The sequence below is a fragment of the Gambusia affinis genome, linkage group LG09, assembly GCF_019740435.1.
Source record: "Gambusia affinis linkage group LG09, SWU_Gaff_1.0, whole genome shotgun sequence".
Classification (NCBI taxonomy): domain Eukaryota; kingdom Metazoa; phylum Chordata; class Actinopteri; order Cyprinodontiformes; family Poeciliidae; genus Gambusia; species Gambusia affinis.
In genome coordinates, this window is record NC_057876.1 from 193082 (window position 1) to 215711 (window position 22630).

General features: G+C 38.7%; 1 protein-coding gene across 5 annotated transcripts in view; it reads right to left on the reverse strand.

Moving 5' to 3' along the window:
- Window positions 1-1633: 1633 nt before the first annotated feature.
- fbxo38 (F-box protein 38) overlaps window positions 1634-22630 on the reverse strand; it is a 45804-nt gene continuing 24807 nt past the window's right edge. For 2 of the 5 annotated variants that reach the window (XM_044126786.1, XM_044126788.1), the window contains exons 11-22: window positions 18720-18900; window positions 15467-15658; window positions 15179-15334; window positions 11545-12216; window positions 10819-10919; window positions 10259-10361; window positions 10006-10107; window positions 7636-7802; window positions 5718-5863; window positions 5130-5230; window positions 4625-4738; window positions 1634-2856 (exon numbers count right to left, since the gene is read on the reverse strand). In XM_044126786.1, coding sequence (XP_043982721.1) covers window positions 2678-2856; window positions 4625-4738; window positions 5130-5230; window positions 5718-5863; window positions 7636-7802; window positions 10006-10107; window positions 10259-10361; window positions 10819-10919; window positions 11545-12216; window positions 15179-15334; window positions 15467-15658; window positions 18720-18900 — 2214 coding nt within the window. In that variant the 3' untranslated portion in view covers window positions 1634-2677. The remainder of the gene's footprint in view (window positions 2857-4624; window positions 4739-5129; window positions 5231-5717; window positions 5864-7635; window positions 7803-10005; window positions 10108-10258; window positions 10362-10818; window positions 10920-11544; window positions 12217-15178; window positions 15335-15466; window positions 15659-18719; window positions 18901-22630) is intronic. The other 3 variants (XM_044126789.1, XM_044126790.1, XM_044126791.1) reach the window with 3 other exon arrangements.

Genomic DNA, 22630 nt, shown 5'->3' on the forward strand with positions numbered 1-22630 from the left:
GGGATGTGTACAGTTTTTCTCTGTTTAAAGTTATTAACTGGAACACTGTCTACTGGGTTTAAAAATAAGACAGGGTATGACTCTGTCTGGCTACAGTCCATTTAATCAAAGCAGGAAGACCAAAGTGGAGTGTTAGCGGAATGAGGATGAAGTGTAAAGCGACTTCTGGTGCAGGAAGCTGCCAAAAACCACTTGCTTCTGTTTTCTGTCAGACTCGGAACTAATCTATTGTGTAACTTTGCTGCAAAGATGATGCTTAAAGAAACACGTACATTTCTGTAGTTTAAATCTCTATAATCTCTGTTATCATTTGATCAGAACAGATAAAGGCAGTGCACCAGGACAAAGATGTATTTTGCAAAGAGAAAAGGTCAAAGGACCAAGGCTTTCTATGCAGAGGTTTGGAGCTGCTTCCTTCCTCTTCCAAGGGGCCAACTCTATGGACCACAAAGCAAGGTCCATAAAGACGTGGATGGCAGAGTCTGGTATGGATGAACTTGACTTGCCTAACAGGTTGGGTCTTGATCTCAACTTGATAGAACACCTTTGGGATGAATTAGAGTAGAGACTGAGGCTTTCTCATCCAACACCACAAATGAGCTTCTGGAAAAATGGTCAAAAATCCCCATAAACACTCCTAAACCTTGTGGACAGCCTTCGTAGAATAGTTGAAGCTGTTCTAGCTGCAAAAGGTGGACAAACATCATATTGAACCCTATTGATTAAGAATGGGATGGAACTTAAGATCATATGCGAGTCAAGACAGGTGAGCCAATACTATGTGCTGTGATGTTGACATTGTACCCTGTGTTTCTTGTTCAGCCAATCCAAGTCACGCCCCTCATTTCCGTTATTCCTCGCACCTGTGTTTCTTCCTATTGTCTCCCTTCTTAAACTCCTATCAGTCACAACCACACTGCCAGATTATCGAACGCTTTCAGCAAGTAGTTTTCCAGCACCTCTACGTCGCCCTCATAATTACAACCACGCCTTGTTCCTCGGACCTGTCCCTTTGGCCTCGCCCTTGTCGAACTGTTACTGATCGCCCTTCTGGATCTCGACCCACGCCTGTTTCAGTTACACCTTTCTCGCCCACTCCCACGGATTCTGCTCTCTGCCCCGATCGTGTATGCCCTCGGCCCGTCTGACTAAGGATTTGGATCTGGATTTGGTTCTTCTGCTGCCTCACAAACTTAGTACGCTGCCCTGCATCAGCGCTTCCCTCCCCAGGCATTTCCTCCCGAGCTCTGCGTCAGCGCAGCATCTGCTCTCCTCCTTGTTCCTCAGCCAATCCCCACATTAACTGATCGCCAAGCCAGGTTAGTGTTTCCCTTCTCATACACACTAACAGATCCCTTTGTTGCCATTTCTCCGGTCATCATCTCTCCTTTTCGCCCCCCCCCTCCTCAGTGCTTCAGCTGACGATCCTGTGCCCGGTTTAAGCTGCCTTTTAATAAATATCAGAGTTTCCTGCTCACTCCTGTGTCGTGGCTGAATTTCTGGGTCCCTCTAGTGAATCATTACAATGTGCAATATAGTGTACGAGTATATTTCTATTCAGATGGGATGTTGAGTACATTAATGAGAAATAACATTAACCTTTTTTGATTTTAACAAATTACTGCAACAAAACAAAGAGTGAAAAATTTATGGAATACTTTCCATACCCACATACATATATACATACATTAAAGTTAGCTAGCTCTTCAATTCAGATTAATATTTATGCTGCAAACATTTTTGATTCAATGTTTACAAAAAACATGCAAAAATATATGTCCAGGAAAAACAGTTTATATGGCTTTTAACATGATTTATTTCAAAAGACCATTAAATCTCAATCTGTCATAATGTGCACAGCAATGAGAATAAAAAATCTTGAGTCCTGGGGGTGGGGGAATCAACTCAGGTTCATATCTTGAAATTAAGTGTATTCTATTAATAAATAACTAACAATTTGAGAGTAAAAACATCCAATGGAAAATGAGTCAAAAGTCAGATTCAATAGAAAACCTGAAAAAGTCTAGAAACCTTAAAAAAAAAAAAATCAAAAAAAAAAATCTGTATTGTTCTAAAGCCAAATTAAGGATTCCAGTGAGAATAGGGTTGATTCACCAATGTAACCTGCCATTTTCTGTAAACAAGAACTACCTTAGTACTTACATTTGGTTCAGTTGAATGTCCAAACATACACAAACAAACAAATATACAAAGTAAATTTATACCGAGGTCTCCAACTTCCCCATGATGCAATACAACTTTGAATCAAGGCCTCAGCATTTTAAAATATCCAAATCATAAAGAGGGAGAAAAAAATAAACTCCAAAGATGAACAAAAAATAATAAATGAAAGGCTAATTTTCAAGTAGGAAGCAAGATCAGAGCAACTATGAAAAATAATCAGAATTGAAACCATACAGTTTTAACCTTAAATTTTATCTGGATGTAAACAACGTTGTAGGTTCAGTACTTCAGTTGTTCAACACAAGCTACTGTTCCCCCATAACATCTGCTGGCTGGCGTATCTTTTTTTTTTTTTACATAACAGTAACAAAGTCATTCAGCCATCTTATTCAATTTTATGCTGAGAGACAAAGGCCAGACCAGTTTTCCAAAGTTATAATTCCATTTGAAACATCTTTAGGTCAGAACCCTGAAGTTGAGAATTCTTCTACATCTAGATATAGTCATCATCCACAGGCTCTCCGGGCATATCACAGTGATGAAGGAAGAGAACTACCACTCTTTGGAACACTCCTTTCTTGCTCTGCCTGCACTCCGAGATCTCCTCACCAATGGTTTCCATGCAGATGTCAGCAGACAGCTGCCCTTTACGCCGCGGAGCATAGATGGTGGCTAACAGAACAGGGAAAAAAAATTACAAGGGGTTTCATAGTGAAACATTTCGTTTAAGGCAACTGCACATAGTGGTAAAACTGACAAGTACTAAGCAATTACTTTTAATGGTATACATTTCTCTTAAAAGCTGGAGATCCTTTGACTACTTTGTTTCTTAAATACTAAGTAGTATTTTAGCATATCATAAATAGTTAGACTATTTATGATATGCTAAAATTGTATAGACAAGATAACATACACCTTTTTAAAATCAGCAGTTTTACAGAATGTCTCTAAACTAGTTTGGTTGTTTAAATTAGGATATACAGGGGTTGGACAATGAAACTGAAACGCCTGGTTTTAGACCACAATAACTTATTGGTGTGGTGTAGGGCCTCCTTTTGCGGCCAATACAGCGTCAATTTGTCTTGGGAATGACGTATACAAGCTCTCCACAGTGGTCAGAGGGATTTTAAACCATTCTTCTTGCAGAATAGTGGCCAGGTCACGACGTGATGCTGGTTTTAAAAAATGTTTTCTGACTCGCTCCTCTGAAACACCCAAAAGTGTTTAGTCTTTAGATCTGGTGACTGTGCAGGCCATGGGAGATGTTCAATTTCACTTTCATGTTCATCAAACCAATTTTTCACCAGTCTTGCTGTGTGTATTGGTGCATTGTCATCCTGATACACGGCACCTCCTTCAGCATACAATGTTTGAACCATTGGATGCACATGGTCCTCCAGAATGGTTCGGTAGTCCTTGGCAGTAGCACAAGTATGGGGCCAAGGGAATGCCATGATATGGCAGCACAAACCATCACTGATCCACCCCCATGCTTCACTCTGAGCATGCAACAGTCTAGGTGGTACGCTTCTTTGGGGCTTCTTCACACCATAACTCTCCCGGATGTGGGGAAAACAGTAAAGGTGGACTCATCAGAGAACAATACATGTTTCACATTGTCCACAGCCCAAGATTTGCGTTCCTTGCACCATTGAAACCGATGTTTGGCATTGGCACGAGTGACCAAAGGTTTGGCTATAGCAGCCCGGCCGTGTATATTGACCCTGTGGAGCTCCAGACGGACAGTTTTGGTGGAAACAGGAGAGTTGAGGTGCACATTTAATTCTGCCGTGATTTGGGCAGCCGTGGTTTTATGTTTTTTGGATACAATCCGGGTTAGCACCCGAACATCCCTTTCAGACAGCTTCCTCTTGCGTCCACAGTTAATCCTGTTGGATGTGGTTCGTCCTTCTTGGTGGTATGATGACATTACCCTGGATACCGTGGGTAATCACAAAGACTTGCTGTCTTGGTCACAGATGCGCCAGCAAGACGTGCACCAACAATTTGTCCTCTTTTGAACTCTGGTATGTCACCCATGATGTTGTGTGCATTGCAATATTTTGAGCAAAACTGTGCTCTTACCCTGCTAATTGGACCTTCACACTCTGCTCTTATTGGTTCAATGTGCAATTAATGAAGATTGGCCACCAGGCTGGTCCAATCTGAAACACCTCTCACTAAAATGAGAGGTGTTTCAGTTTCATTGTCCAACCCTGTATATCCTAAGTTTTCATCATGTGCTGCAGGCCTGAAATTTAGCAATTTATGTATTTGATCAAATCAAGATGAAGATGTAAACATGTAAATGTTGGTTCATTGTAAAACAATAAATAAATAAACAACTTTAATTTCAGATTAAAAACTGTGGTTTGGGTACTTTAAGCAGGTCATGACATAACTGAACATTGGTCATTCAGTTATTACCGACTATACTTACTGCTTTCATCATCCTCAAAGTCACAGCGGGCATAGCTGTTGGGATCAGCTGCTCTCAGTGTCCTTAGCCAGGGAAAATCTGTTATCATGCTGTAGGGCGCTCCATCAACAATTCCTGAAAAATATTATGCAAGAATTTCAGTGTGAACTTCCCCATTTTCTTCAAATTTAATACAATTGGTGTCTGACTTAGAAGGGCAAAGAGCTAAAACCTGATGAGGTTACACAAAATGTTAGTTACACTAATGACTTCAGAAATGTCTTGATTACAATTTGACTGAAAAAAGGGTGGGACCAAACCACCTCACAGCCAAGAAATGGAAGTCGCTTACTGAATATTTCAAGTCTTAAACTTGGTTTTTGTTTGTTTTTGTCATATAACAGTTTCAGATTTGAGGTTAGATTCCCAATCTCACATTGTGCTCTTTCGGAGTGTCACAATTATTTCATCTGAATGATGAAAATGTGAAATTGTCAAGTCTTAAATGTTGGCTTCATGAAATTACCCTCCAGTGTGTAGATGTCCCGACCCCATGGGTATTTGGGATACATATTCACATCATCTTTTCTTGTGGTTTCTGGGAAAAATTCATACTTTATTAACTCTCTGAGAAAAAGACAAATAAAAAACACAATTAATAGTTCAGTCAGCAGTCCAGTTGAATTCAAATTTAGCCTAATATTTGCAAATGAATAATAGAAAATGCAAGATAACACACATCATGGAAATAAGTAATAAGTTACTATTTCTAACTTATTACTAAAGTAATATTAATAAAGTAATAAATTAATAGGTTACTAAAGTAATACATTACTTCAATAACTTATTACTAAGTTACTTTAGTAATAGGTTACTAGAATAACTTATGACTACAGTAACTTATTACTTACTTTAGTTTGCTCTGTCAGTAGTACAAGTAGAGCTGTTTTCACGGAAGTTAAAAGCAGCTCATTACCATAAGAAAACAGAGCTTCAACATTGATCACATAAAAGGAAAGTTTTTTGCTTGGAGGAGTATTCAGTAAGTTTTCAGTGTATGATTTCACAAGAGGACTACGGTGTAAAAATCTCTCTCTCGCTCTCAAATGCTTACTGGCAGATATTAGCTATTGTGTCCATCCAGCTCCGAATGCGGACTTTGTTGTGTATATTTGGTGGATTGCTGAATTCATGCACAACAGCAATATGATAGGGATATGGTCCCTGGAATAGCTGACGCTCCAGTGCTATCGAGTCAATCTGTCAAGAGGAAAGAGAAAGGCACAACAACCACATTAACTGCTTTTTGTTCAGATAATCATTCAAAAAAAATAATTAGAAAACAAAATCTTTATTGGTTTGAATTCAGAAGTTTACATAAAAATAGGTCACCCTGGTACTGAATATAGGCAGACAGTTGCCCTTTACGCCGCTTAGTCCATTTCTTTTTACACTATTCACCCATGACTGTGCACCTACCCACTCCTCAAACAGAGTTCTTTAAAGTTTTCAGACTGTAGAGGGTCTGAAACAATAATGCAGGACATATTCCAGAGGTGTTCACTGAACAAAACCAAGGAAGTCATATTGGACTACAGAAGGTTCAGGAGGTCAGTACACCTAAATGGAAGTGGTGGACTGGGTGGACAATGTCAAATTGCTGGGCATCACCATCATCACGAACCTGACCTGGTCACTTAACTCTGTTCTGACGAGAAAGGCCCAACAAAGACTCTTCTTGCCCTGATGCTCATGAATGTCTACAGAGCCGTGATTGAGAGCATCCTCTGTCAATATGACTGCGTGGTAAGGCAACTGCACAGCCCAGGACAGAAAGGATGTAGCCTGGATGGTGAAAATTCCCCAGCGGATTGTGAGGGGTCAACTACTCAATATACGCTACGTGCTGATCCTACCCACTCAGGCCCAAAGTCTTTGTATCGCTGCTATCTTTTTGTATGATAGAAGTACATAAAGACCAGCTTTTTTCTAAGAGCTGTGAAACTCATTTTCCCAAGTGCTGCGATCAGCTTGGTTGTTCCAGCATAGTGTAGTTAGTTTTAGCATAGTTTAAGTTAGCCCTTTAAAGAACCAGTTTACAGACTGGTCCTGCACAAAAGCATAGATTCTAAGAGTTAATGTTTTATAGAGAGTCAGATAAGCACAGCCCAATCAAGTGAGTGGTGGCTCCCTAAAAAAAAAAATCGATTTATTTTTTCCGCCAGCTGTGAGCAGGAGCACTGTTTTGAATGGCAAAATGGCGGCCTTGTGGCCAATCCCATGAGGAGTACTGGAGAAAAAGAAAGGGTGACAGACAGCAGTAGGGTGGAAAATTTGTTCATTCTCTCAGACAATGGTGAGAAGGACAGTGCATAACAAAAACCCATAAGTATGACTGACAAGTGTAAATGAAGCAGCATTAGGCTGTAAATTAAATGTTACATGATATATTATTGTTATTATGGTTCTGTGTTTGAAGTGTTTTGTTCATTCATTCTTGTGTTAAATAAAAATTAAAAGTTTGATTAGAATATTACACAAAAGAAAATATGAAAATACATAAAATTAGGCAATTATAAGGCTTTTCATAAAACCATTAAAGGATTTATTAACATATAAAACACTCATATCTGTCAAGTTAAGCTAGAATACGATGCTACATATGAGCATTGTATTTTAGCCTTTTGGCTCTAAGTTAAGAGCCTTTTGGAAGTGGAAAGAGGCAGCTCTTTGGGAGCCGTATAGGTCTGCAAATATTACCACTGTATGCAGTATATGAATGCATAAACGTTTGTAAGTGTCTCCTATTGACAAATGTGTGTAGATTTGTAATTTACGGCCAGTAATTTGGTGTGACAAATGGGGACCCCACAAAAATCTGTGTTAGATCCTTTACAATTTAGCCTGTATATTAATGATCTCTATTAAAGATTATTAATTAACAGAGATGTGCAGTTGTCCTAGAAATGGAGACTAATCATATGCATATGTAATTTAAGTCTTCAAAGAATTGGAGATAATTTATCACCAACCTGCTGCATAGGACGCATGTAGATAATACGGTTTCTCTCAGGTGGCATTCTTAGTATCTGATCCAGAACCTGGTCCATGTCAAGCTTCTTACATTGAGCAAAGTCAAATCTATTGACTATGGGTGCCCTTTCTATTTTCAACTGCTTCAAAACACGACATCTAGTGGCTGCAAAAAAGAGGAAAGCACAAGAGAGAGTTCATATGTAGATACAAAGACATCAATGAACTAATTTCTATACAAATTTAAACATGAAAAGGTTTATCAAAGATACAAAGACTGCATTATGCGGTTAATAAACAGACATTCAAGCATTTTCATAATTAAAAAAAAGATCCCCATTTTTCACACAGAGATGTAAAATAATTTACAAATTAGGTGAGGGGTACAAAATACCTCTCTGTAATTTGCAATTCACAAAGGCCTTCCTAGACTGCAATAAATGGTTTTTAAAGTAAAACTTACCCCCAAATCAACTCGCTTTTTATTGCTGATAAACTGTGTGAATAGGTTGTTTACCTTTATGTTTTTGCACAAATTATGACATTTTCATGTAATTCTTTTAGTTTGGCATTATTTTGCTTAACTGCAAAGGACTGGCAATCTGTTCAGGTTGTGCCCTGCCTCTCGCCCGTTAACTACTAGAGATGGGCCCCAGCACCAGCACCTCTGTGGCCCCACTATAGTGGTAAGTGTGTAAGATGGATGGATAGATATTCTACGTAAAACTAGGTGTGCACCAATTGCAGTTTTCTGGCCAATCGCCGAATACGATCTTTTACAAAGACTAACTTACCGATTCCGATTTAGGCTGATACTAGTTTTTGGTCTGAAATGTTGCTTAATATATCAAGAAAGTTGCTGAATTGGCAACAGGGTGAGTATTGTTAACTGTAAATGTGCAGACATGACCTGGTTGACCGGTTTATCATTCAAACCTCTCTCACAGGAGAAAAGAAAAGCACAGTAGTTGATTTTTAGACCTTTGCCGACATTGATAACATGAGTGGCTAAGATTGGCTTCACATGTAAAAATAGGCCAATCATGCCAAAGTTAAGGCTGGCCGATAAATCGGTACACCCCTACCAAAAACCGTCTCACTACTGGCCTCTTGGGTCAAACAGTTATAGGGTTACTCAGCTTTATATATGTGTGATTTATTTTCAATGTGTACACAGTAGAATGGGTCTGCTCTGCTCTGGCTATTGGTGAAAGTCATAGAAGCCAAAAGTGCTTCAATGACTTTGTGAGACTGACTGTAATGCTTAGAAAGCAAGAAAACAGAGAAGCTAATGGTGGCTAAGGGCTGCTCAGACTGCCTGCTGCAGAGCGTTGTTGCCTTGGTTGTTGCCATGAACATCTCTAAGAGGCCACTGAGGAGTTTGACAAATCATTCAATAAAGTGTATAAACTTACAACAGTGCTTTTTTGTCCGACTCTGAGATACAGCTTAGTCAATCACTTCATCTGGATGACACTACATATACAATCAGAAAGTCTATAAAATGCAGTTAAAAGCCTTCAGCTGATCCAAAATGCTACAGTAAAAGAGGTAATATTTCTTCTCTTCTACTTTAGCTTCCTTTCATTTACTTCCTCTAAAAACCAGAATAGAATTTAAAATTCTGCTTCTCTCCTAAAAGGACAGGGGAGATATTATGCAAACTCTGCTTTTTTGAGCTTTGCAGAGACACCACTGAGTGTGCTTAGCAGCAGTATCTCTCTGTGGCATGACAGCAGGAGGAAGGCAGCGGGGAGAGTGGTGAGGTCAGCTGAAAAAAATTATTGGGGTCACGCTGCCACCCATTGGGGACCTAGCAACGCTACCTGTTGAGGGCAACAAGTATCGCCAAGTATCCCTCTTATGAACTGTTCTTTCTCCTACCCTCAGGCAGAAGATAGTGCGGCCTGACATGCAAACAAGTTCTACCCAACTGTCATCAGATTTTTGAATCACTCCAAATAATCCAAGACTATAATATTATTTTATCTGTTTTTGATCGTTTTGTACATATTATTCCTGATACATTTCTTGCATAAATTGCAAAGTTTGCACTTATATTTATACAACCTCCCCTTTTTTGATCTGGTTCTTATTCTATTTAATCCTGTATTATTCCTTTATTTTTCTTTCATAGTCTTTTATAGTTTATTTAGTTGGTATCTCTTTGTGGTCTAGTATGCATCATTATTTTGTCTGCAGCACACAGCTGATGTTATGTTGAATGAAAATAAAGAGTCTGAATCTGAATATTTCCTGTTCTGAAAATATCACAGCAGCATCAGAATAAAAATAAACAAACTAAAAAACAGCAGAGTAGTGTTCTCTTATTCAAAATGGTAGAGTGTATTCCAACTCAGAGGGCTCACAGTAAAAGGTCTGTTTCAGGGGTTGTGGAGAGGAGGGTCCGTCGGATAGTTGAACCTTGGATTGATTAAGAGCAGTGTGGTTTTCGTCCTGGTTGTGGAACACTGAACCAGTTGAGAAAATGGAATTTTACATTGATAAAAAGGTAAGTAATTTGTTACTAAGAGTTAAGACTAATTACATATTTATTTAAGATTGCCAAATGATGATCAATTTGAGACATAAACATCAGTGTTAACACTTTCTCTTAATTACCATGAATGAACATCATTTTGGGACAGTCTTTGAGGACCAGGTCCGTGATTCCACAGTTGGTCAGAGTGATGCCCACCAGATTCTTACTCTTCAGAGACAAAACCTATCCAAGTAAAAAGTATGTCAAAAACAAATACAATTCATATCCATCAAGGACTATGCTAATTATTCCTCAAATACACATTATACTCTAACTAGAAACTCTAATTAGAGTAATATAAAAAAATAAGCTGCTCAAAAACAAAAGGAAACCTACAATAACACATCCTAGCCCAAATGAGTGGGATATTCAAAAGTCTGTTACATAATGGAATGCTTTGAGAACAAAACAACATAAAAATGATTAATATACTACATTCAAATTAATAACCAATGTCTAAACTTTTTGCTTATTAAATTTCCATCAGGTGTACATTAGGCATTGTTCAATGTGAATTAGTTAAATAATAGGTCTATTAACTCAAATGGGTAGACCATTTGAGTTCTCACCTATACCCCATAATGATACATTATTCAACTAAAAACAGCAAATTAGTCAAGTTTCCTTTGTATGTATTCACTTGTATATGATCGTCCTCAGTGACTGGGTCAGAGGTGCTGGTTGATTTGTCAGCCATCCGTTTCCTCCTCACTGCTACTCGAGGCCTGGCTTTTGAAAGATCTACAAAAGGGAAACATAGTATATACTTTAGCCAAAGGTTCACCACTAACTGAGAATAAAGACACCAAATTCAGGAAAAAATGTGTTCTTTGCAATTCAGTTTGCATTGCATGTCATAGATCTTAGAGGGAATGTTTTGGAATGTTTTTCAATTTAATACACCAAGGATTTCTTCTAATTCCCTCTTTTAACCAGTTTCTTTAATCCTTTTTATTTGCTTAAACAAAACTACTAAAATGCTAAATCAGACTATTGATAGATATTAATGAAGGACTTATTTGGATATTTTAGCAAAAAAAAAAAAGCACTTGTAACTGTGGATGTAGTCACAAAATATATATATTTTTCCCCCCACCAGGGGGTCTTTTTGTGGGCTCTAGTGTCCCTTATATGACAGCAGGCTGACAGGAAAGGGGGAAGGAGAGGAGGGAAGACATGCGGCAAATGCCGGCCGGGTCAGGGAATCGAACCCGCGACCGCCGTGCCGAGGACTCAAGTCAAACCGATTTTTCTACAGAACCACACTCCAGTACTATCCTCTGTTATACTATGTAATCAGTTTGGTGGGGGAAAACTCTAACTAGAAGAGCTCCACTGAAGTCATAAATTTTAAACTTAGTATGACCTGATGTAGGTTCCAAAGACTCCAAAGATGTGTGGGTGCAAGATCTTGTTAAAGGCCGCCTTGGAACAAAGTCCTGACCGTCCTCATTATGCTGGGAGCAAATAACAGACGGTATCCCAGCATTGGTTGGCTGTCTGCCTCCGTGTCTTTCCTGCTGTGCTGATGTCCCAGAAGAAGAACAGCCTGATGTCATGCATCCCACACCGACAGGTCCAGCACTCTCCCCTTTCTCACTTGTGAAACTGTCCTCAGTCTGCATGTCAGACTTGGCACATTCAGTCCTACTGCATGAAGTAGATCTGTAAGTGGTTGGTCTGCAGGTGTTCTGGTTAGTTATCCTCCCAAATCCATCCACATGTCCGGAGGGAGCTGTATCAGCTTCGACCCTGCTCAAAGATCCAGTTATGGGTCTTGTTCTGCTGCTTGATGCTGCCCCAGTGATTTGAACTTGCCCACTGTCAGCTCTTTGTCTCACAGTGCTCCCAACAATCTCAGAGGTCTTTTCTTTATTTCCAGATCTCCTGCAGTTCTCTGTAGCAGCCTTTATGTCTGCCTTGATCTGTTCACTGGTCACCTGACAGCTCTTCTCACAGGTGCGCTGTGTCACCTGAACCTTTCCCTGATCAGAGACAGGAACGCTTTTGCATCGTCGTAGAGGAGTCTTTCCTTTACCTGAATAAAAAGAAGTATACATGTACACAAATTTAGTTTGTTAAGAGTAGAAAGATAGATGTATGTGAAAATAGAAATTTAAAATGTGCAACAGATTTCTGAAAAACCTTTTATTAAAACAGTGTGGGACGAGAAGCTCGGTGCAGATGTGGAGGAGGGACAGTGGGAGACTGCCAAGAATTGAATTCATAAATCCTCAATTTGTGCCTGATATACCTTAATCCAGTGCAATATATTCTATAAAGTGCATTGTACAAACGCAAAATTAGCAAAAATTTACTCATCAGTCAGTGACGCTTACAAATAGGTGTAGACAGTCGCCAGCTAACCATACTCACATGTTTTAGGGTTGTCCAAATTATAAAGCGGGTTTTGGGGTAACATTTTAAAAACACTTACTCAAGCATTTAATCAAACAATCGTTCCCAATCCATTGTCAGCTATTTTTGGCATCCCTCCAAATGGGTGCTTTTCACGTTCTCTGTAACAGGTTCTAGCCTTCACTACCCTTTTGGCTCGTAGACTTATTCTACTTTAGTGGAAACGAAGCATCCCCCCGTCTCATGACCACTGGGTTAGAGAAGTTCTTTAAAATCTGAAGCTGCAAATTTATGGAGACCTTGAGACCTTTTCTCTTTAGTTGGCACATCACTTTGCTCCCTCATACAGAAGCAAATTTGTTGGCCCTCTCATCTATATTTAGTTCTTTTGTTGGTGATCAATATATATTCTTCTTCTTATAATTATTTTATTTTTCAATAGTAGTAAAACAGTTTTAGTGTATGGTTTGCAAATTTATGGTAAGCATTTAAAGGTTACCTTAGCCCAGTGCTTCTCAATTCCAGTCCTCAGGTCCCCCTGCTCTGCACGTTTTAGATGTGCCTCTACACCAGAACAGCTGGTTCAAATGATTGCATGACATCTTCTGCAGCCACCAAGTACTGCAGGAGCCTGTTAGTCATCCAAAGATTCAATCCAGGTGTGTGGCAGAAGGAAACACCTAAAACATGCAGGGCAGGGGGGCCTGAGGACTGGAATTGAGAAACACTGGCCTAGCCCAAATTAAACACCATCCCTGGGATTTGTCAAAGTCACTAAACCATACCTGGATAAGTTCCAAAAGCCAGTTGTGAAATGAGAAGAGCAGCTGTGATGAATGTGTTCTGCGGGACCTATCTGACTCAGGTTACCAGTTGGTTAATCCAAATGTTTTCAAGTTCCAGTGACCACAGTAAATTATCACTGAAAAAGTAAAAGATATTCCAGACCTTGGAGAACATGCTGGGAAATCAAAAGTAACGCCTCATGTGCTGAGAAGTGGAAAAAACTGCCAAAGAAAATGTATGTCCATAAAAATATACACTCTCCCTCTTTATCGGTTCTATGAGCTATGAAGTAGTCCCACTCCCTCATGTGGTTGGCCTGTGCTGGGAAGCAAATGAATAAGGCAGTGTCCATTTAATGACCAGGATATGTAATCAAACAAAGTTCGATAACATGAGTAAACCCAAGTTAAACGTGATTCTGAGAGTGAACTTCACAGACTACAGAGTTCTGACTTAAAATCTAAAGCCACAGGTCGAACAACAGATCCCAAAAAGACGAGGAAAAAATAGCCTAACATTTGTCACTGCTGCTATGCCAACATGCTTTCAATACCAAAAGATTTGTTCTTTTAACTTTATTGGCTTTTCAATTTAACAACACAGCAGACAATTTAAAATATGTTAAATTAAATAAAAACAACAACAATCAACTAAGTCCAATGACAGAAGAGAGAAAAAGAGGCAGAAAAACAGTCATTTTATATGTGGCTGGTGTATCTGAAAAAACTAAGAAGGGTATGTTCCAAGTGTAGTGCTTTTAATTAAATTTAAAAATAAATTATCCAAAGAGAAACTTAACTGTTGTAACTCATGTTATCCAAACGTCCCCAAAGATACGTTGTGGATGCTGATACTGTGAGTAGGAAAGATTTCAATTAAGTGGTCAGCAAAGATGGGTTAAGCTGACACACTGAACTCGTTGCCAATCTGGCATGCCACCTTTCATTCATACTAGTACACCGCATGCCCCTCCACTCAGGAAATGCAAGATCATGCGATAAAGGCTGTGTGGTGTTGCATACATTCATATGCAATGATGAGTTTTGTTAAAAGTACCTTTCAAAAAGAAAATCTTAGCAGGTATGAAATACACTTTTCATTAAGCTCATATTTCTGTTTTTAGACATTTTTTTTATTGTTCTCATAATATTCTACTTTAAATGTCATGTTTTCAATAACTAAGTAGAAAATCATTGTGATTAACAGAAATAAAGTGGAAAGAAATATGTGATGAATATATGACATTGACAAATTGATACTTGAGCAGTCTGAAGAAATGGGCTCACATAGCCTGGTAATCCACCACTGTCTGCCATATTACAAGAGAAATTATGAATCAATGGAACCAGATTTTGTCAGCCCCAATTTAGCTCCATCGGTTTCAAAATTAAATTCTCTTGTTTTGCATGTATATGATACATATTGACAGCAGATATGTATAAATATGCCAATATATTCATAATTGCAGCTACTATTTGGGCAAATGTAGTCTGTTTTGGTAACTTATGAAAATACGGATGTGGTGCTCATGCATTTTCTTAGTTGGTCCAGTGTGATTGTTGTAAATTGATTCCAAATTTGCTGTAAAGGAAAATTGGATAAGGTTCTAATATTGATAGCTGACGATGCGGAGGTGCTGTGCTCTTTGCCTCCTTCAGCTACACAGCCCCAAAAACAATCAAAGAAAGCGATGCCTCAATTTAAAAAAATTAAAAAATTTTGAATCTTTACTTTGGAGAACCTAATCAAAGATTACACTAAAAGTTGGCCCAACAGAAAAGAGCAAGACTCAAGTGTTTATTTAAATCTACAGGGTAAGAGAGCTCTTAGATGTGTGTCCCAAATTGAGCTCGCACCTTTTGCACAGGATACTGGCTCCTGCAAACAGGTAGGTGGTATTAGCCTGGAAACGAGGCCTTCCTCTTCATCACTATCAGAGTCTGAGACAGCCGATGGAAGCTTAGGAGCAACAGCACTAGCGGTTCTACACCGATGGTTCACACCACTGGGACCTAGAGGTAGAAGGGAAAAAATATCATTAAAAAAAGAATAAATTAGTTAAACTTTTCTGAACAACAAAAATAGGAGAATATTTAAGCACAATATCATAGTTTACATATCCAAAGAAAAGAATTGTTCAAAACCTGCTTGTTCCTCATCAGGAGGTTGTGATGTTCCAGCTTGACAAATGGGGCCTGCCATATTTTCTATCCCTATTCCATCTTCTGCTTCTTTTATGTCTATATGAGGCTCTATCTCCATTTTCTCTTCCTCATATGCAACCTCGTCCACTTCTTCTTCATCTTCTTCCTGCAATCCATTTATTTCTAGCGGCTCTTGGAGAAAAATACATACAAATATTATTCCTTAAGTCCACTGCTTTGTGGGTGAGACAGAAATAGCGGGGGTTTATTTAGAGCAGTGTTTCTCAGGGTTTCTTTTTGGGCCACCGCCCCCTATCCATTATCCAGATTCCTCACCGCCGCCCATCAAAGAAATTGTAAGCTACTTGTACAGAATATTGTTTTATTGTTAATACTGTATTACTATCACTATTGTTGATGTTTTGATTTTTATGGTTGTTTCTGTATTTATCATCTAGATTAATTTCCTAGAGAACAAAAAAGCCATGTGAATAGAAATTATTTTTACAGGAGTCTACAAAAAATGCAATGTTAAAATTAGTAGACCTCTCAGCAGCTGATCATAGTGGGGAAAAAATTCTTGTTCTGTACAATTTTCTGATGTTGGTTGCTAAATCTTGCACAAATAACCAGATAAAAGATGTACAACAATGCCAGTTTAAACTTTGATCTATTTGCAAAAAAATGTTGCTCTGCAACATTAAAACATGGATAGAACTGCAACTACATTAATCATAACTCTTCTTCTCTTCAGTGTTTCTGACAGTGTCTGGTGGTGCAGCTCTGTGCTGTCTTCAAGAGAACGGGACATCAGAGTATCATCCATAAAATTTCACCCACATAGCATAACGGTGCAAACCAGAGCTTTCAGTGGAAAAACAAAAGTTCCAGATCCTTTTAATGCCATACAAATAAGAGACAGAAACATGTATTATATCTTTATATAGACCAGTCTATTGATTTATAGATCAATAGTTTTACTGGACAGAAATTACAAAGAACAAAGCTGGTTCAAAAATCCTAATGAGTTCCTCTTGTTTGATTGAACAGGATGTTTCAATGGACAGTAAACTTTGCCTACTGCACATTTTTCCAGATGGATTTAAAATGCCTATAAAGAGAAAGAAGCTTGTGAATTTTTGCCTTTTGCAGGCTAAACATTTGATTGCTCTGAAATGGAGGAACCCAGAAAGACCAAAGATAAATGAATGGATCAAACTACTGAGCAACAACCTGGCAATGGAAAAACTGACTTGTATAACAAAAGAAAAACTTGAAGACTTTTATGATATTTGGTCCCCCTTCCTATATTTTATCGAACAATGTGACATGTAAACTTAATCGTTCCTTTCTTTTTGTATAAATAGTGAACCCTGGGGTTTTGTGCGTTTTTCTTTATTATTATTATTATTAATTATTATTATTATTTTTATTAATTTTGTTTTTGGGGTGGGGGGAGGGATGGCCTTGTGTTAATTTTTAAATTATTTTTTTTTTTTTATGTTATTTTCTTATATGTCTATATAGCAGAAAATTCAAATAAAAATATTTTGAAAAAAAAAATCCTAATGAGTCAGATTGAAAGTGTCATGGAGTCACTGAACAACCTCATGACATTAACACTGACATGAAAAATAATATTGAAGAAATATATCAAAAACATAAATAAGTGATAAGTGCCTCATTAATATCATCTGCAAAATATATTTCTTCTTAGTACTAGATGTACAGGTGTGCTAATTAGGCAGTATCAAATGTGTCTTAGGCTGACAACAAAAAAATGTGCAGTTTGATCACACAGCACAATGTCAAAAATGTCACAAGTAACGAGGGAGCGTCCAATTGACAGGACATCGCCTGTCCAGTGGGTGACGTCATGTATCCATGAGCATATTTGGGATGCTCTGGAACAGCTTATATGACAACATGTTTCTGGTTCTAACAATGTCCAGCACATGCAGACAACCACTGAAGTGGAGTGGACCAACATTCCACAGGCCACAATAGACAATATGATCAAGTAACTGCATGCAAGCATCTGTCTTGTTGCAGTGCATCAGGCAAATGGTGGTCACACCAGATACTGACTGGTTTTCAGACTCCACCAGTATAGTAAAACTGCACATTTTGTAGTGGCTTTTTATTGTAGCCAGACAGACACATCTGTGAAATAATGGTGCGGTTTAATCAGCATGGTGATTTGCCACACCTGTCATGTGGATGGATTATCTTGTTGAGTGACAAGTGTCCACAAACCCAGATTTAGACAGATTTGTGAAAAACAAGTAAAAAAGTAAGCTAGGTAGGCAGAATAGTTAGTTACTTAGGGCACAAGCTACTTGTACCAAAATTATGGTAAACCTGTTAATTCAGAGCGCACATGTACAGAAAAAAACTACAGCCTTGAATTTTTGCCTGATTATATGCACAGAATATTATATGCAGAACTAAGTGTGCAATAAAACATTATAGAAAAAAAAAAAACAGACACCCAACCAAAAAAATTATGTTAAACAATAGTGTATAGAACCTCTCTCTGCACTTAGATTAATTATTGCCCTGAGACAATGCCAAGCTGAATGTAAATATCATAGATACTGGTAAAAAAAAAAAAAAAAAAAAGACATAAGGTGATTTCCACATGGCTGCCTGTAGCATTCAATCACCCCAAACCTCTTACGTCTTATTTGCCACACCTGTGAGGTGGCAAATAAGACATCTTATAAAACACAATTAGGAGGAATCTCCATAAGAGGAGGTTCTGTGCTGTGTTGACGTTCAGATGGGACACTTTGTTAAAATATCAACAGTACTTCAAAGTGATTTAAACTATTTTACTTTTAAATATGGGCATAGTCTTATTAAAAGCCCCATAACTCTGATCCCCAGAAAATACAGTGGAAAAACAGCACAAGTGCTTTCTGTTGCAGGTTAAGAATGTCTAAACGTTAACTGTTTTCAAGTGGTTATATTGTATATCTATATTGGCTGTGCCTGCTTATACTACTTTATTCATTTAAAAAAAGCCAAGCAAATCTCCAGTCAGTTGTATAGTTTCTACTTACAAGCTTCATAAAATAAATAAAATCTTAATTTCAGAAATTGAAGAAAATATAAAACAAAGAGGATATTTTTTTAGAATCGCATATGTGCACACAAAAAAAAAAAAAAAAAGAAAAAGAAAAAAGTACCAAGTCTGTCAAAAAGATTACAGAAGAGATGAATGCTTAAGTTATGTTTTTGTAGGACTTACCATCATGTTCCTGCTGCCTTTGGTTGTTATTGATATTGTTGACAGGTGGAGGAGCTGGAGGCATATTGGCCTCATTGGGGTGATGGTGCTGATTATTGTCATTGCTGGCATTCTGGTTGCTCACAAGTGCAGATGACACACCAATACCAGTTCCTGCACTCAGGCCCACTCTGGCGCAGCCCTTTCAGACACAAAATCGACACTTAGGGTGCAGTTCACTCCAGCCCTGTATAGCCCGCTTGAGTTGAAACAAACTCTAGCTTGTTTATTTAGAAGGTCCGGTTTATTTGGGGAGGTCACAATGAACAATCGAACTCTAATGCGGACCAAAAAGGTGAACTCTGGTCCGCCTTAAAAACTTTGGTCACCGTTTGGTTGAAATGAACTCTGGAGTGGTTTGAATATAGAGAGAATTCAAGCAGACTGGATTGCACTAATTTTAATAGTGACGATTATGCAAAATGTAATTATTGACCAATATAAAAGAGAAATTTGCTTAGTCCTCTCTTGCATCTTGACAGAACTGACAGAAACCAATATGTTTACAAATTTATATTCAGGGAGAATACATATTTTACATATAAAAACATCAGCAATTTTCTCAACTTTAATTAAAGCCTTATTTTACAGAAATCAGATAAGAAATAAGGCTACTACAAGACAGACTCCTGTATCTGAACATTATGGTTTTGAGGACATGACTTGTAGTGATGGTGCCAGCAGGAGCACATCACTACCTCCAGTGATGCACAGCAATGATGGATGAATTGATGTCCATCAATCCATCCATCATTATGATCACATATCAATATGTGATATGTGATCACAGTGTGATATGTGATCAATATATGATCACATATATTGATATGTATATGCATATTGGTATGTATATACATATCAATTCATCCATTGATATACATCAATGGAGAAATACTCCATTAATATACAGCTAAAGTCTGATTAGCTCCATTTTTGTTTACATTTTGTGAAGAAGAAGAAAGTTGCACTGGTCTTCAAAGGTTTTGTCAATTCCTTCTGTAGTTCTTGGTGCAGTGCTGCACAGGTGAGGGGGGGATCAGGTTTTTAAATTAGTTTGGATGATTTAACACAGTGCAGTGTGAAAGTAAACTATACCAGTTAAAAATGTAACAAATGTTGCAATTCTGGTCCCCAGTGGAACTAAATATACTGGAGTAAAGGGTCTGAAAACACCCTTAAAATGATGAAGCGTATGACTGAGACAAAAACATTGTCTCTTCTGCGTGTGCTGGTGTTGCATCCTAGAAGTATTTTATTTAAATTATTCCTATTTTTTTTTATTTATGAATAAAACATTCTCTTCATTTTTAACACACTTTATTTGCCCAGTTAGTTTTATTCAGCCACAGAAGCAATACAAAATCTGAGCTGTGTGCTTTGTCACTCTTTTGTTGGGTAGCAGAAGTGTGTCAATTGGTCAGTTGCAACATACTCTGAAAAAGGAGAAACCTTGTAGCGGTTTTCTGTCCGTTTGTGCCCGGCTGCTTCTGAGTAGAACAATTCTGGAAGAAAATACACACAGCGTGGGGCAAATAAAGTTGCCAAAACTGAAGGACTCCTTTCTGTTTCGTGAGTGCAACACTGGATCTGAGCAAACGTCTTCTAAAGCTTTTGACATGCAGACTTCCCAATCACTCAGTCTTGCAGCATTGAAGATCTAAAGTTATGAACTTTTAGTTGCATCATGCAGCTAAAAGGGCATGGCCAGTCCTCAAAATCTAACCGTTTGCGATAAAACATCAAGGTGGGATAACTTCCACACACAAGCACCAAGTTGCATCACAATTTCACTGTCATGTCAGACTACCACTCATCACATTCATATTGTCCATATGAATGTGACCTTGGTGACGTTTATCATTAGACATTAGAAAGTCACAAGCTTTTCTACTAGTTGTCTTCCTTTTACACTTTGACTCAGAGATTAAAATGAGTCTGATGAAATGGAACATGATGCTGAATCCAAGGTTTCCTCCAGAAAACTCGATAAGCCCGGTGGTAGGGGAGCCAAGGTCCGTGTTTTTGTATTAAAATATGTAAAGTACACAGGAAGAGTAAAAATATTACTGGATAATCATATTTTACAGGAAAACATTGCCAGTGAAATGCTATTTAAACCTACAATAATCTTAAAAACAACAAATCGAAAAATACAATTAAAATGATCAGCTGACTTAATTTCTGTTTAATCCAAATCAAGTCAGCTGCTCCATCAGGCCCCCAGGACTTCAGGGGCCTATAAATTCTAATATTTTAATACAGAATACAGATATACATATGTAACATTTGTTTATTGAGATTATCAAAGCTGTTTATAAATTAATTGCTTCAGCATACTTAAAATATTTTAAATTGTTTAACATTTAAATATAAGATTTTAAGGATCTGGCAAGTTTGCATTGTAAAAGTTTAAAGAACAATATTTATAATTAGATTATATTCAATTCAATCTGATGCTATGAGTTTAATCTTTGCGTTTGAGCTCTGTTTGTTCACAAATATATTTCAGTAAACTACAATCATCACTGATTTCTTTTTAGGCTGGCCAATTAAACTACTCCCCCTCTCCCATATTTTACTAAATCTAACACAGAAGCTGTTAGTGCAGCTGTTTTTATCAGCAAGAGGGGCCCCTGAGTTAAAGGCTGAGTTCACTCTACAGCCAATTCCAATTTTATGTCAAATCTGATTTTTTTTTGCTGTGGCCGTTCACACTTCCAAATATATGTGACATGTATGTGGTCTCCATTGTGAACGGGCAATCGATCTCAAATTTTCTTCTCACTTCCTGATCTAAGAAGAAGCCAGCTCATTCAGCTGATACTTTAACTGCTACCTTGGCCCTTTACTTGATCATTCCTCAAGCAAGTCATATTCAAACTCCAAGTCTTCCAAAGTTCTATTTTGTATAGGCTTTGCCCTTAAAGGCTATTGCTAGTGGGTTTTTGCTCGTTAGCAGCACAGCACTGAAAAAAGCTTAGTCCATGCCCATCTACTGGGTGGGTCCCTCCCCGGTCTGTATAAATAACAGGCAGGCCAGACAAATGGGTCCCTCTTTTTCTTCAGCATAAGATAGCACTGTTTTAAGAGCACTGTTTGTGCCCGTCTTGTCAGACGGGGTGTATCATGTCCTTTGACTGGCACTGGATCTGCGAGGGATGCCTGAGCCCCCAGCATGCCGACTTCGCCCTGACGCCTCAGCCCTCTTGCCAATCCTGTGCTCGCCTCCTACTGGAGGAGAGGAGGCGGAGGCTAGCCTCTTTCAAGGCTAGCGGCAGGGTGAGTGCTGAAGGTGACTCAACACTTTGCTCCTCTGCAAATGGGTCAGCATGTTATGATCCACATGGACAACAGCCTACATAAATTGCCAGAGAGGCGTGCATTGTTAAACATTTAAACAGCTGCTAAACAAACACAAGACAGCTGCTGTGCTGGGCACGCCTAAAGCCGCTCTCGATCAGAGCAGTGTACATCCCCGGCATCTTGAACAGAGGAGCGGACATCATGTCCAGGGGTGGTCCTCACCGCGGGGACTGGAGTCTCCATCCCAAGTTGGTCGCTCAAATATGGAGCAGATTCGGCAGAGAGGCAGTAGACCTGTTCGTCACGCGGGAGAACGCGTGGTGCCAGCTGGGGTTCTCACTGAGCCCACAGAAGGACCCACCATTAGTGGTGGACGCCTTCACTCACAGCCCGTGACCAAAACTGCTCCTTTATGCGTTTCCACCAGTTCCATTGATTCCAGGATCAAGTTCAGGAGGAACAGCTGTTGGTAATTCTGGTGGCACCCGAGCACAAGAACGCGGTGTGGTTTCCCAGTCAGCAGCAGCTGGTGTCAGGTCCACCATGGCAGCTGCCATGGAGGGAGGATC